The 15,441-nt window shown below is 46.7% G+C and overlaps 1 protein-coding gene across 1 annotated transcript in view; it reads right to left on the bottom strand.

Moving 5' to 3' along the window:
- LOC124776152 (transient receptor potential cation channel subfamily A member 1-like) overlaps window positions 1-15,441 on the bottom strand; it is an 87,444-nt gene that overhangs the window by 29,788 nt on the left and 42,215 nt on the right. Inside the window, exon 4 of the mRNA XM_047250993.1 lies at window positions 11,779-12,060. Coding sequence (XP_047106949.1) covers window positions 11,779-12,060 — 282 coding nt within the window. The remainder of the gene's footprint in view (window positions 1-11,778; window positions 12,061-15,441) is intronic.

The following is a 15,441-nucleotide window of genomic DNA, read 5'->3' as shown; positions in this document are numbered from 1 at the left end:
TTTTTAATCATTTCTTTCTCTTCTGGCATGATTTAATAATTTGACAAATTATTGCTTGGACACTGCTCTATTTCGCGACCACAGTATTCGATCTATAACAAATAAAGAAATTCACCTATCAGTAGACGTAACTAGAAAAAAACCTGAACTGAAAGATAAAAATGTTTTTCGCACTTACCAGAAAATTAAAATGTTGACACAGTCACGACACTCGTTTCACTCACAATTATTCAGCCACGAAAACATGACCGCTGCCTCCGACTCTTACTGACAATTACTGACATGCGGGTGCAAATCGTAGCGCTGCCAACATATGCAGTCTAACAAACATTGTGTGGCGCTGTATTATTTCAGTACGTTAGGGGAGAATTCTCTATGAATGAAGTGCACGCATTGCATGATCTATTAATTAATATACATGAGTCATTAAGTCACAAATATTCGATATAAATACATTCGTATTAATTAAATCATAATGTAATGTGTATTTCACAGTCTGTATTTTCTTTTATTTGGAGCGACCGGTAGTTTCTGTTGTGAACGAGAGATGGTGCGGCTGCATGGGCTCTTCCTTGTTGCAGTTCTTGAAACAAATAAGAGAGGCGCTTTGGTAGAGCCCGTGCTAGCCCGCGTCAAACATGGATGGTTGCAGACAATACGAAGATTGCATTCAGCATGATTTCTCTTCTGCTACCCCGAATTCATCGCGCATTCGTGAGATTAGTGACGTATGTTGAATGAGACTGAATAATATTTTAGTTTCGCGAAATGGGTGATTGTAAATTGTAATTTTTTTTTTTTTTTACATGCGTTTAGTACGTGGCGCCCCTTGGGCCCCGGCGCCCTGGGCGACCGCTCGGGTCGCCCCACCCTAAAGCCGGCGCTGGCTATACCTTCCCTAATATGTAAGTTTTGAGTTCCCTCTTGAATGTTGAGTGGTTCTGGATAAGACGCAGATCACAGGGGAGCGCGTTCCATAGTCGTATGGCTGAGATGGAGAATGACACGGAGAAAGATTTTGTGTTATGTAAAGGTACAGCCAAGATGCTAGACGTATCCGATCTGGTATTGCGGTTGTGGAATGATGATAGGTGTTTAATGTGAGAAGATAAGTATTGGGGGCACCAGTGGCTAAGAAATCGATGAAGTAAGCACATCGTGTGGAGATCGCGTGCCTTATGTGGGCGTATCCAACCTAGCTGGGAGTATGAAGGACTGATATGATCATACAACCGTATATTGCACACGTATCTAACCCAAGCATTCATCACTAGCTCGAGGCATCTCGAATTTTCACTATTTGTGCCGTGTTGAACTACATCACAGTAGTAAAGATTAGGCAAGACTAGTGTTTGGACTAATTTTTGTTTAACATGGGTTGGAAATATTTTTCTAAATTTTCGAATTGCATGGAGGGAGGAGAGCGATTTCCGGCAAGCTGTGACTGTTTGTTCTTCCCAGTTTAGGTGTTCATCCAAGATTATTCCAAGGTCTTTTACTGTTTTTTGGTATGGTAGTTGGGTACCATTGAGGAGTATTTGAGGGACTGTTTCGTGAAAGTGCCGGCTGATTAACTTTGGATGAGATATAAGTATGACCTGGGATTTCTTGGGGTTTAGTTTCAGACCTAGGTTCTGTGCCCATCGAGAAACAGAGCAAAGATCTGCGTTCATACTCGCTACTGCGTCAGCAATGTTCTTGGGGCTTGCACTTATGTACAGTTGGATGTCGTCGGCATATAGATGGTAGTTGCAGGAGTGAATCACTGAAGAAATATCATTAATGTACAGTGAGAAGAGTAATGGACCAAGGACGGAGCCTTGGGGAACTCCAGAGCGCACGTTTTTCCATGATGCCTTTTCCGACCCACAAATGACTTGTTGACTTCTGTTTTTGAGGTAGCTGTCGAACCGGTGTATTGCGCTGTTTGAGAAATTCAGCTATTTCATTTTAATTAGTAATATATCAAAGTCAACTGTATCAAAAGCCTTGCTAAAGTCAAGCAGTGTTAGGATGGTAGCTTCACGTCTGTCCATAGCATGTTTAATGTCATCAGTTACTTTGATTAGTGCAGTTGCTGTACTATGGTGCTTTCGAAAGCCTGACTGATATTTGTCATGGATGTTATGAGTTTTGAGGTAATCCGTCAGCTGTTCGTGGCCGATGTATTCTAGGGCTTTAGATATTGCAGGTAGTATGCTGATTGGCCTGTAGTCACCTGGCGACTTAGGGTTGTCAGTCTTGGGTATAGGTTGAATTAAACTTTGCTTCCACTCAGTAGGGTATGTACTACTGACAAGAGACAGGTTGAAGATGTCTGTGATAACTGGAATAATAATGTCTACGACGATCTTAATCATGCCAATGCTCACTCCATCATTTCCTACTGCCTCGGAAGAGATTCGCATAATTGCCTTGTGTACTGTGCCGGTAGTGACATGTTTTAGGAAATACTTGTCTCTCGAGAGACTGATATCTTGGGGCTGGTAATTTGTCGCTGCGTGGCAGTTTACAGCTGTTGAGAAGAAATCGTTTAATTCTTCTGCAGACGCTTGATAAACAGCGTCAGATCTTCGCTTCCCTATACCGAAACTGCGCAGCTTTTTCCACAGTGCAGCAGGTTTTGATATGCCGCATACGACAGAGCGGGCATGTCTGATTTTGGCATTCCTCACGCTTTGCTTGGTTCTGTTTCGGAGTTCCCTATAAGCTTCGTACGCCTCGGGAGTTGGGTTACGGTTGAAGGCCCTATGTGCAGCATCACGTTTATTCATTAACTGGCGTAATGCAGTGGTGAGCCAAGGAGCGGGAGCTCTCTTTACCTTGACAGTGCGTTGAGGAGCATGTTTATCATACAGTGCAATTATTTTGCGACGTAATTCCCGAATTTTTCCGTCTAAAGTCGGTTCATTGCTTATATCATGCCAAGGGATGTCTGAGAAATCCTTTTGAAGAGCGCCATGGTTAACATTTTTTAGGTTTCTGTAGGTTACCGGGTGAGATTTTTCTTTGGTAGTATGCATTGAGTAATTTAAGAATATCACGTCATGAGCAGAGAGTCCCGGAGCGGAAGTCTGATTGGCGCGAATTATTTTATCTGGTCGCTTTGTTCCTATTCAATGTGAAATTTTGTCGTTATTAATATTTATGTAATTTATTTTAAAAATATTTTAAAAAGAAACGACTAATCTTACATGAAAACTCTTTGATGTATAATCTATATACAGATTACCTGTTTATACGTCACATATATGTATGCAGCTCTTCTTGTCGGTTTCTAATACACTGTAATGTTATTTTTCAACCTGGGCCAGTGTGCCATTGAGGATCTTGCAAACGGCCAGATTGTAGCCATCCAATGAAACTAATGATTTATTCGTATCCTGTAGTCTGACTCGTTGCTCATCATTACAGTAAAAATAATCGTTCAAATTATCTACGGAACATATAACAAATTGTCGCATAGATCTGATGCAGTACCTGCATCTGCCATCCATGCTCAGTTCATTTCGAAGCCTAATCTGGCTACAACCGTTGCTTTTTCCAGAGGCGGCAGCTCTATGGGCTGAATTTCACACCTCGCATATCCCCAAATCATCTACAAAAACGAGGGCACTCAATATGTAATGAAACACCTTTTTTTCTGAAAGAAAGTTGATTTTATCCAGGAGTCAAATAAACTATATTATTTCCCACTCGTTTGGCTACAAAAACCTAATTTTCAACATAATCTCCATTCAATGCGACGGACTTACACCACCTTATTTGGAAGGCTTCGGTGCCCGCATGGCACCACTCTACTGGTCGACATCGGACTAACGTCTTGTTGCGTCACTAACCTCCCCATCATCCACGTACTGCTTCCTGCACAGTGCATACTTCGTTGGGCGAAACAGACGGAAGCCGGAAGGTGTGAGATCCGTGATGTAGGGTGGATGAGGAAGAACAGTCCAATCACATTTTCTGAACTCCTCCGGGTGCGCATTCTTGTGTGAGGCCCTGCATTGTCGTGGAGAAGGAGAAGTTCGTTTGAATTTTTGTGGCGACGAACACGTTGAAGTCGTTTCTTCAGTTTCATGAGGATAACAGAACACACTTCAGAGTTGACCGTTGCACCAGGAGGGAGGACATTGAATAGAAGTCCCAGAAGACCGTCGCCATGACTTTACTGGCTGAGAGCGTGGTTTCGATGTTTTTTCTTCGGAGGAACGGTAATGTGGGTTGCCTTTTTGTTTCCGGTTCGAAGTTATGAATCCATGTTTCACTGCCTGTGACTATGTTCAACAAAAAATTGTCACGATCAGTCACAAGCAATCCCGCACAGAGGGTCCTTCGTTGCTCTTTACGGTCTCCTGTTAGGCGGCGAGGAACCCAATGGTCGCACACCTCTGAGTAGCTCAGCTTGCGGACGAGTGGGAGCACTACCAACAGAGAGGTCGAGTTGAGCATTGAGGTGTTTGATTGTGACAGTTCCACACAGTAAATGGAATAACCCCATTCGGTCAGAAATCGGTAGCTAAGGTAGAATATTCAAAATTTCTAGGTGTATGCATTGATGAGGGGTTGAACTGGAAAAAACACACTGAAGATCTGCTGAAACGTTTGAGTTATGCTGTTAGGGTCATTGCAAATTTTGGCGATATACATCTGAGTAAATTAGCTTACCACGCCTATTTTCATTCTCTGCTTTCGTATGGCATCATATTCTGGGGTAACTCATCATGAGTAAAAGAGTGTTCATTGCACAAAAGCGTATAATCAGAATAATTGCTGGAGCTCATCCAAGATCATCCTGCAGACACTTATTTCAAGAGCTAGAAATCTTCACTGTAGCCTCACTATATATATATTCACTTATGAAATTTCTTATTAACAATCCGAAAGAATTCAAAAGTAATAGCAGTGTACCTGGCTCCAACACTAGGAGAAAGGATGATCTTCACTACTCAAGGTTAAATCTAACTTTGGCTCTGAAGGGGGTAAATTACGTTGCCACAAAAGTCTTTGGTCACTTACCTAATAGCATCAAAAGTCTGACAGATAGCCATATAGCATTTAAAAGGAAATTAAAAGAATTTCTTAATGGCAACTCCTTCTACTCATTAGATGAATTTTTGGATATAGTAAGTGGGTAATTTCCCAACACGCACAAAAAAAAAATTAAAAATATTGAGTGTCATGTAATATTTTGTCTAATGTAATATCTTGTATAGACACCTTTTATTAACCTGACACGTTCCACATCATTACGAAGTGTCGTATTCATGATCTATGGAACAAGTACTAATCTAATCTAATCTAATCTAGCCATCCATCGTTTCGAATGAGAGTGTCCGCCTGATCCAAAATTGCAGGAGTCACAGCTGTGTGCAGCTGGCCCACACGCGGGAGACCGCTGAGGTTTGCGCGACCTTGCTGTGATGATGAGAGACGCCTCACCCAACGACTCACCGTGCTTTTGTTCACTGCCAGGTCTCCACAGGCATTCTGCAAGCGCATATTAATATTCGCGATGCTTTGTGTGGTGTCACCGTGACACCACACTTGCTAGGTGGTAGCTTAAATCGGCCGCGGTCCATTTAGTACATGTCGGACCCGCGTGTCGCCACTGTGTGATCGCAGACCGAGCGCCACCACAAGGCAGGTCTCGAGATACGGACTAGCACTCGCCCCAGTTGTACGACGACTTTGCTAGCGATTACACTGACGAAGCCTTTCTCTCATATGCCGAGAGACAGTTAGAATAGCCTTCAGCTAAGTCAATGGCTACGACCTAGCAAGGCGCCATTAACCATTTTAAGATAGAGTCTCACTTGTATCATCCAGGAATGCTGTATTCACATGAAGAATTAAAAGTTAAGTATAATAGCAGCTACGTATTTTTCTTGTTACCATTCATTACGTATCCTGTTTCAGACCTCACTCTAGCCTACGTAAGATTACGCGTGCCTTTCGGCTACTTCAGTGTGGCGTAGCTGTCTTGTTACGCCACAACAGTTGGCACCGAGTCAACGGAAAGGGTCTTGTTCTTTCTAATTGCTTACATTTATGTGTGTCATGGCTTCGCCACAATCTCCAGATGTACTGGCCGAATTTTATCGCTTGCAGAATCAGCAGATGCAGGCGTTATTGGATGCCCTTGGACAGCTCGTCCAGGGTCAACGTGCCATTCAAACCGATGCGGCAGCCGCCGCTTCACCACTACCGCAGCCACAACATGCAGTTGCACCACTGTTTCGCAAGTTTGACCCAACCCAAGAGACATGGACTGAGTGGTCACGCCAGTTTGGATTTCATCTCGCCGCCTACAGAATATGTACCATGTGATAGTGAAATTGTTTCCCCGATGTGATGTAGCAACTCTGTCCTACGAAGAAATTTTGTCGGCATTGGACGCCTATTTCAAGGAAACAGTTAATGTAGTTGCAAAAAGGTATACTTTCTTTCGTACAAAACGTACGGCCGGTCAAACTAATAGGGAGTGGGTAGCAACATTGCAAGGCCTTACACGGGATTGTGCTTTTGAGTGTGAATGTGGACTCCCTTATTCAGATACAATGGTACGTGATGCAATAGCACAGAACGTTTCTGATGTTCGCATACGGGAACAGATTTTGAAACTAGTTAATCCCTCCCTTCAGCAAGTGATAGACATCTTGGATAGGCAAGACACGCTTGACTTTGCTCAGGACTCATTTGCAACTTCGCCAACCGTGTGTAACATTAACCGGTTTGCCGGGCGCGCTGCGCGGCCCGGTAAACTGCCCTCGCGCATGTCCGCGCAGCTGCCGCCACGCTCTAAACCAGGTGTGCCGCGCCAGCATACAAATGCAGTGAAATCATGCCCGCGGTGTGCTACTAGACATTCGCGTGAAAATTGCCCGTCACGCCAAGCTATTTGCTTTTTCTGTGATAAGAAAGGACATGTTCAAAGTGTTTGCCAGAAAAAGCTCAGATCAGACACTCTTAATCATTCCAGGCCCTTTGCTTCGCGCCAGAATCGAACCAAGGACACTCAGGCTCGTGGACCTTCGCCCATGGACATTCATGTAGTTAATTCCACTTCGTCCAGTGCCACTGTCTCTAACTGTGACTGTGTTCGTCCCACGAAAAGTGTGCGTCGACGTCGCCGGAAATCATGTCAATTAGCAAGTGATGCTGTACCTGTATCAGTTCAAATTGCACAAAACAGTCGCTCTTGTCGTCAGCAGGACAATAAACTTTTTGTAGATTTGGACTTTAATGGCAAGGTCATACCATTCCAGCTCGATACCGGAGCTGCAGTTTCATTGCTCAATCACGACACGTACAAACAACTGGGCAAACCTCCGTTGCGTTTCGCAAATGTTAGGCTAACTACATATTCAGGACAGCAGATCCCTGTGTTAGGACAGTGCAGCCTTCTTGCAACATACAAGGGACAAACAAAACTTGTGTCATTTTACATTCTTCGTTCTTCTACTGCAGTGAACTTGTTTGGTTTAGATTTATTTCAATTGTTTAACATGTCTATTGTAAATCAGGTCCTATCAGTTAATCAGACTGTGCCTTCAGACAGTGTTTCTCGGCTGTGTGAAGAATTTGCAGACATTTTTGCACCGGGCTTAGGTTGCGCTAAGAATTATGAAGCACATTTGGAACTGAAAGTCAACGCGCAACCGAAATTTTTCAGAGCGCGCAATGTTCCTCACGCATTGCGTGATGGGGTCGCAAGAACATTACACGATTTAGAATCACAAGGTGTAATTGAACGTGTGCAAGCTTCTCTCTGGGCCTCACCCTTAGTAATTTTGCCAAAACCTTCCGGAAAACGGAGACTTTGTGTGGACTTCAAGGCAACAGTGAATCCACAACTCGTGATTGCAACTTTTCCCTTACCCCGCCCGGAAGATCTTTTTGGTAAACTGTGCCCGGGTAAATACTTTTCGAAGTTGGACCTAGCAGATGCGTACTTGCAAATCCCAGTGGACGCCGAATCCCAGCGCGTCTTGGTGGTTAACACGCATCTTGGTTTGTACCGATTCAAAAGACTGCCATTCGGGTGTGCATCCGCCCCTGCATTGTTTCAGCAATATTTACAAACTGTTTGTGCGTCGGTCCCTACTGCTGCGAACTATCTGGACGATATTGTGATCTCCGGAAAGACAGCCGACGAGCATTTAGCACACCTACGAACATTATTTCAGGTATTGCGACAAAATGGTCTTCGCTTGCGGACGGACAAATGTGTGTTTTTTGCTCGTGACTTACCATACCTGGGACATGTCATCAATGCCCAAGGCATACATCCGAGTCCAGAGCACCTCCGTGCCATACAAGATTTGCCTTCGCCACAAACTGTGAAGCAGCTACAGAGTGTGTTGGGTAAAATTAACTATTATCATCGCTTTCTGCGCAATGCCTCTTCCATTTCAGCTCCGCTTCATCGATTACGCCGTAAGGGTGTTCCGTTCGTCTGGACGACGGAATGCGAACGCGCCTTTCGCCAGTTGAAATCGGCGTTGCTTTCTAATACTTGCCTTACGCCATTCGATCCCCAGAAACCCCTTTTGTTGATGGTAGATGCATCGGATTTCGGGATCGGTGCTGTGCTTGCGCACAAAGATGGGTCGCATGATCGCCCTATTGCCTTTGCGTCCAAATTGCTCTCGTCTGCGCAAAGAAATTACTCACAGATAGAGAAAGAAGCTTTGGCTCTCGTCTTTGGTGTTACAAAGTTCCATGATTTCTTGTATGGTCGTCACTTTACCATCATCACAGACCACAAACCTTTGACGTCGCTTTTTCATCCGACCAAGCCTGTACCTCCACGTACAGCGCAGAAATTCATTCACTGGTCTATTTTCCTCTCGCAGTACCGCTACGATATCTTGCATCGGTCCACTGCTAAGCACGGAAACGCCGATGCGTTGTCCCGTTTGCCTGTTGCTGAGGATAAAGCATTCGATTCTTCCGAACTTGCTTGCATGTTCATTGATTCGGAAACTGATGAAGTGGTCGAATCGTTTCCGATTGATTTTCGTCGTGTAGCTACAGCCACAGCTGCTGACCCTGTCCTTGCTACCGTTTTGCGTTTTGTTGCTACGCAATGGCCTTTGTCAAAGTCTCGGATCGAGGATCCGTTGGTTCGCCGATTTTTTGCTCATAAGGAGAGACTTTTTGTTCGACGTGGTGTTTTGTTGTTGCGTTCTGATAATGATCAGTCCAGAGTCGTGGTCCCACGTTCGTTACAGTCCTCTGTTTTACGGCTTCTTCACCAAGGACATTGGGGTATAGTGCGAACAAAACAACTTGCTCGTCAGCACTGTACTTGGTTCGGAATCGATGCTGCGATTACGAATATGTGTTCTTCTTGCATGGCGTGTGCCGAACACCAATCCGCACCGCCGCGGAAAGTCTTTGCATGGCCAAAAGCCACTTCCCCTTGGCAACGCTTGCACATCGATTTTGCTGGTCCATTCTGGAATGCTCGATGGTTGGTTCTGGTAGATGCCTTCAGTAATTTTCCTTTTGTTGTCCGGATGTCTTCCACGACGTCCTCCGCCACCATCCAAGCGTTGTCTGCTATCTTTTGCATTGAAGGTCTTCCGCAGACTATTGTTTCCGACAATGGCCCACAATTCATGTCCGCAGAATTTGTCTTTCTGCCAAGCCAATGGTATTCAACATCTGACATCCGCGCCGTTTTCGCCTCAGTCAAACGGTGCCGTTGAACGATTGGTCCGGACTTTCAAGTCACAGATGTTGAAGTTGAAAGAGTCGCATTCTCGGGAGGACGCGTTGTTGCTCTTTTTGTCATCGTATCGCTCTCAGCCCCGAGATGGTCGCTCGCCGGCTGAGTTGCTCCACGGTCGTCCTCATCGAACCTTGATGTCTTTGCTTCATCCACCGCATCAGGTTCCTGTGCAGCGGCAGACTCCTGCTTTTGCTCCAGGCGACGTTGTATTTTATCGCAACTATCGAGGTTCACGGCGTTGGCTCGCAGGGCGCATTCTTCGCTGCCTCGGCCGCGCGATGTATTTGGTTTTGGGGGCCTCTGGTGAGGTGCGTCGGCATCTCAATCAGCTGCGCCTCTGTCGTCGCACGGGTTCTGCCGCTCCTCGTCTGCTTTCAGCGACGGTGCCGTCCGGTCAGCGCCCTGGGGACCCATCTACTGACTCGCCTCATCCCCAGGTGTTACCGACGATGCCTTCCATTTTGCCCCATGGCGACGCGCCACCGCAGCCGCCGCCGCCGCCGCCGCCTGTTCTCCCGCCGGCGCCGCCCGCATTCGACGCTTCGCTGCAGCCGCCAAGCGCCTCCCTGGGTCACGCGCCGCCGATCGCTTCCCGTGACCAGCTGTCCTCCGCCATGGAACTCTTGCCCGCTCCGGACCACATGACGTCTTCGCGCGTCGGATACCCCGACGCAATTGAGGTCGACCCTTCGGCCCCTCCTGTCTCTCTACGGGCGCATACACCGCATGTTGAAGTGCACCCTGGACTAGGTTTTCAGGCGTTTCCTAGATCCCCTCGGACCGAATGGCCGGGTGCGGGTGGCACAGCCTCGCCTGTTGTTAGGCTCCCCACCTCATCGCATACGTCAACATGGGGTCCTCCCCACGGCGGGCGGAAGCCTTATAACACGACCGTTCGCCGATTTGCGGAGGAGGAATGTGGTGTCACCGCCAGACACCACACTTGCTAGGTGGTAGCTTAAATCGGCCGCGGTCCATTTAGTACATGTCGGACCCGCGTGTCGCCACTGTGTGATCGCAGACCGAGCGCCACCACAAGGCAGGTCTCGAGATACGGATTAGCACTCGCCCCAGTTGTACGACGACTTTGCTAGCGACTACACTGACGAAGCCTTTCTCTCATATGCCGAGAGACAGTTAGAATAGCCTTCAGCTAAGTCAATGGCTACGACCTAGCAAGGCGCCATTAACCATTTTAAGATAGAGTCTCACTTGTATCATCCAGGAATGCTGTATTCACACGAAGAATTAAAAGTTAAGTATAATAGCAGCTACGTATTTTTCTTGTTACCATTCATTACGTATCCTGTTTCAGACCTCACTCTAGCCTACGTAAGATTACGCGTGCCTTTCGGCTACTTCAGTGTGGCGTAGCTGTCTTGTTACGCCACAACACTTTGGTTTTCCGCTAAAAGAAACTCAATGATAGCTTCTACTCGAAAAGCACCTCTGATACAGGCGCCATTTTGAAGGCTACTTATAGTGTCGCCACTTGTCGGAACTTCATGACACTACAGCGACTGGAGCAGGAGTATTCCGCGATGTTCCAAGACAAATTCCACATTTTTTCAATGCAAAAATGTGTTGCATTACTTATTGAACACCCCTCGTATAGAATGAGATTTTCACTCTGCAGCGGGGTGTGGACTGTTATGAAAATTTCCTGGAAGATTAAATTTGTCTACCGGACCGAGACTCGAACTCGGGACCTTTGCCTTTCGCGGGCAAGTGCTCTACTAACTGAGCTACCCAAGCACGACTCACACCCCGTCCTCGCAGCTTTACTTCCACCAGTACCTCGTCTCCTACTTTCCAAACTTCACAGAAGCTCTTCTGTGAACCTAGCAGAACTAGCACTTGCCCGCAAAAGGCAAAAGTCCCGAGTTCGAGTCTCGGTCCGGCACACAGTTTTAATCTGCTAGGAAAGTTTCACCCCTCGTATAATCATGTGTTATATCCTACTACACTGTATCCGCCGGCTAAGTGAAATTTCATTATTTGCTACGATTCCTGGAGTTACAGAGCGTGAATGGAAAGCAAACCTGCACTTGTTGACGAGGACGGCGACGGCGCGGCGGCTGCGCTTCTGCGCCGCGAGGTGCAGCGCGGAGAAGCCGAGCGCGTCGCCGCAGTTGACGTCGAGCCGCGGGCAGCGCGCGAGCAGCTGCACGCAGCGCTCCAGTGCGTCCGCCACCTCTCCAGGTGCCTGTCCCACCAGCTTCAGCACCGCGCCGTGCAGAGCCGTCCGCCCCCCGGCGTCCGTCGCGTTGACGCGCGTCTCCGGATGCGACAGCAGCGCCGCCAGTACGCCCGGATTGGCCCACCTGCGTGACACGACGAGCGTCGCTTCAACTGTCCAAAAAAGTGCTCTGCGCACTATGGGACTTAACATCTGAGGTCATCAGTCCCCTAGAACTTAGAACTACTAAACCTAACCAACCTAAGGATATCACACACATCCATGCCCGAGGCAGGATTCGAACCTGCGACCGTAGCGATCGCGCGTTTCCAGTCTGAAGCGCCTAGTACCGCTCGGTCACATCGGCCGGCGAAGTCAACTGTCCACTTCTGCTTACTGTCAGAAAGTGTTTTCCTGTGTTGCTGCACCAGCTCGTAGTGGTTTTCCATAAGTTTAATAAACACAACACATGCACATAACAAAGACTTCAGTTATCAACCATATACACTACTGGCGACTAAAATTGGTACACCAAGAAGAAATGCAGATGATAAACTGGTATTCATTGGACAAATATATTATACTAGAACTGACATGTGATTACATTTTCACGCACTTTTGGTGCATAGATCCTGAGAAATCAGTACCCAGGACAACCACCTCTGGCCGTAATAACGGCCTTGATTAGCCTGGGCATTGAGTCAAGCAGAGCTTGGTTGGCGTGTACAGGTACAGCTACCCATGCATCTTCAATACGATACCACAGTTCATCAGGAGTAGTGACTGGCGTATTGTGACGAGCCAGTTGCTCGGCAACCATTGACCAGACGTTTTCAGTTGGTGAGAGATCTGGAGAATGTGCTGGCTAGGGCAGCAGTCGAACATTTTCTGTATACAGAAAGGCCCGTGCAGGACCTGCAACACGCGGTCGTGCATTATCCTGCTGAAATGTAGGGTTTCGCAGGGATCGCATGAAGGGTAGAGCCACGGGTCGTAACACATCTGAATGTAACGTCCACTGTTCAAAGTGCCGTCAATGCGGACAAGAGGTGACCGAGACGTGTAACCAATGGCACCCCATACCTTCACGCCGGGTGATGCGCCAGTATGGTGATGACGAATACACGCTACCAATGTGTGTTCACCGCGATGTCGCCAAACACGGATGCGACCATCATGATGCTGTAAACAGAACCTGGATTCATCCGAAAAAATGACGTTTTGCCATTCGTGCACCCAGGTTCGTCGTTGAGTACACCAACGCAGGCGCTCCTGCCTGTGATGCAGCGTCAAGGGTAACCGCAATCATAGTCTCCGAGCTGATAGTCTATGCTGATGCAAACGTCGTAGATCTGTTCGTGCAGATGGTTGTTGTCTTGCAAACATCCCTATCTGTTGACTCAGGGATCGAGACGTGGTTGCACGATCCGTTACAGCCATGCGGATAAGATGCCTGTCGTCTCGACTGCTAGTGATACGAGGCCGTTAGGATCCAGCACGGCGTTCCGTATTACCCTCCTGGACCCACCGATTCCATATTCTGCCAACGGTCATTGGATCTCGACCAACGCGAGCAGCAATGTCGGAATTCGATAAACCGCAATCGCGATAGGCTACAATCCGACCTTTATCAAAGCCGGAAACGTAATGGTACGCATTTCTTCTCCTTACACGAGGCATCACAACAACGTTTCACCAGGCAACGCCAGTCAACTGCTGTTCATGTATGAGAAATCGGTTGGAAACTTTGCTCATGTCAGCACGTTGTAGGCGTCGCCACCGGCACCAACCTTGCGTGAATGCTCTGAAAAGCTAATCATTTGCATATGACAGCATCTTCCTCCTGTTGGTTAAATTTCGCGACTGCTGCACGTCATCTTCGTGGTGTAGCAATTTTAATGGCCAGTAGTGTATTCTCCATCACTATCAACAACAGTCTTCCAACGCTGGGGTAACTGTTCGATTCAGCGGCTGTAGAAATGATATTGAGGCGAAGAACTCATCGAGACACGTTCGGAGCGCATTTGCCTCAGCAGAGGTAGTTCCTTGAAAACTGTTCCTTAGAGACCAGAAAAGGTGCAAGATCAAGTGAGTATGTGGGTGCGGAATGACTTCCCAACCCAGCACCTGCATAGTGTTTTTGTGAGTTGCTTTTGTCAGTCTAGCGTAAAGCGGGCGAGCGTTATCGTGGGGTACCATCACTTCACGCAGCCCTGCTGGTTGTTGTTCTTGGGCTGCGTCTGTAAGACATCTCAGTTGTTGGCAATAAATGTCAGCAGTGATGGTTACACCTCGGGCAAGCAATTCATAGTGCACCACACCGTCGCTGTTCCACCAGATGCATAACATTATCTTTTGTCGATACGTGCAGGTCTTTGAATGGGTAGCTGCAGCTTCGTTTAGTCTCAACCATTTCTTTCTTTCCCTTACGTCAGCTTAAAGAGGCCAGTTTTCGTTACCAGTAACGATACAGGACAGGAATGTTTGGTGTTGTTCATGGGCCAATTTATGACGAGAAAACAGAGATGCAGATATGCCCACCTGATGATTTTTGTGATTTTTGGACCTTCCCCATTGTGTGCAAACGTATCACGATTGTGGAGTGCTCACAGTTCATCACATATGCCAGTTCCCGAGTACGAAGACGTGGATCATTGTGGGTTAATGCGTTCAAACGATCTTCATCAAACCAAGAAAATCTTTCTGTATGTAGAGTGTCACTAAGGTCAAAACAATCCTCCTTAAAACGAGAACACGTTCTTGCCATGCTCTTTCCAGTGTCATTATCTCTGCACATGGCGCAAATGTTTCTGCTACCTCCACTGCTGTCATCTCTCTACGGAACTCAAACAGAATAATATGTCGGAAATGTTCCAATTCCTCCATTTGCTACTCCATTTTCCAGCGCTGACAGCTCCACCTACTATCTCCAAGTGACAATATGGAACACCAACATGCAAAACAAAAACACTACGAACTTATCCACCAACCTATATAAGCAGGGCACCTGCAGCTGCTTAAGGCCATGATGAACGAAGACACGGCTGGCAGCTGGTAAAACTTGGTATTTATTGACCACACAACCAGTTTCACGGCTTAGAGCAGCTCATTCCGGTGCAACTCTACATATTTATGAACTGAAATACAACTGTAAACTGTATCGCAAATTTGCGCTATCTATAAGATTCTTTGAAGACTTACTCTCACAAAAATTATTACGTTAATCTATTATACATCAACCCAACGTTCTCAGTCAAGGTACTGCCGTTGTGTGAATACTGTCAGTATTTCGAAAACTAGACGAACGAAGGATAATTGACAAGTTGGTCCATGTAACATTCTTTAACAATATTGCTGGATAGATCGAATCTATTTACTGGTCATTCATTGCACGTGCAAGTATATATAAGAAAATCAAACATTACTCATGGTTAAATCCACTTTCGAAGGTGCTGCTCATAACATAGTTAACGGTGGAAATAGTGCAAGACAGTAGTACTAAGCAAGACAACCTAGGCACTCTTAA

This window comes from Schistocerca piceifrons, chromosome 1 (assembly GCF_021461385.2).
Source record: "Schistocerca piceifrons isolate TAMUIC-IGC-003096 chromosome 1, iqSchPice1.1, whole genome shotgun sequence".
Taxonomy (NCBI): Eukaryota; Metazoa; Arthropoda; class Insecta; order Orthoptera; family Acrididae; genus Schistocerca; species Schistocerca piceifrons.
The sequence above is the reverse complement of the archived record's forward strand: the minus strand, read 5'-3'. Positions and strand labels throughout refer to the sequence as shown.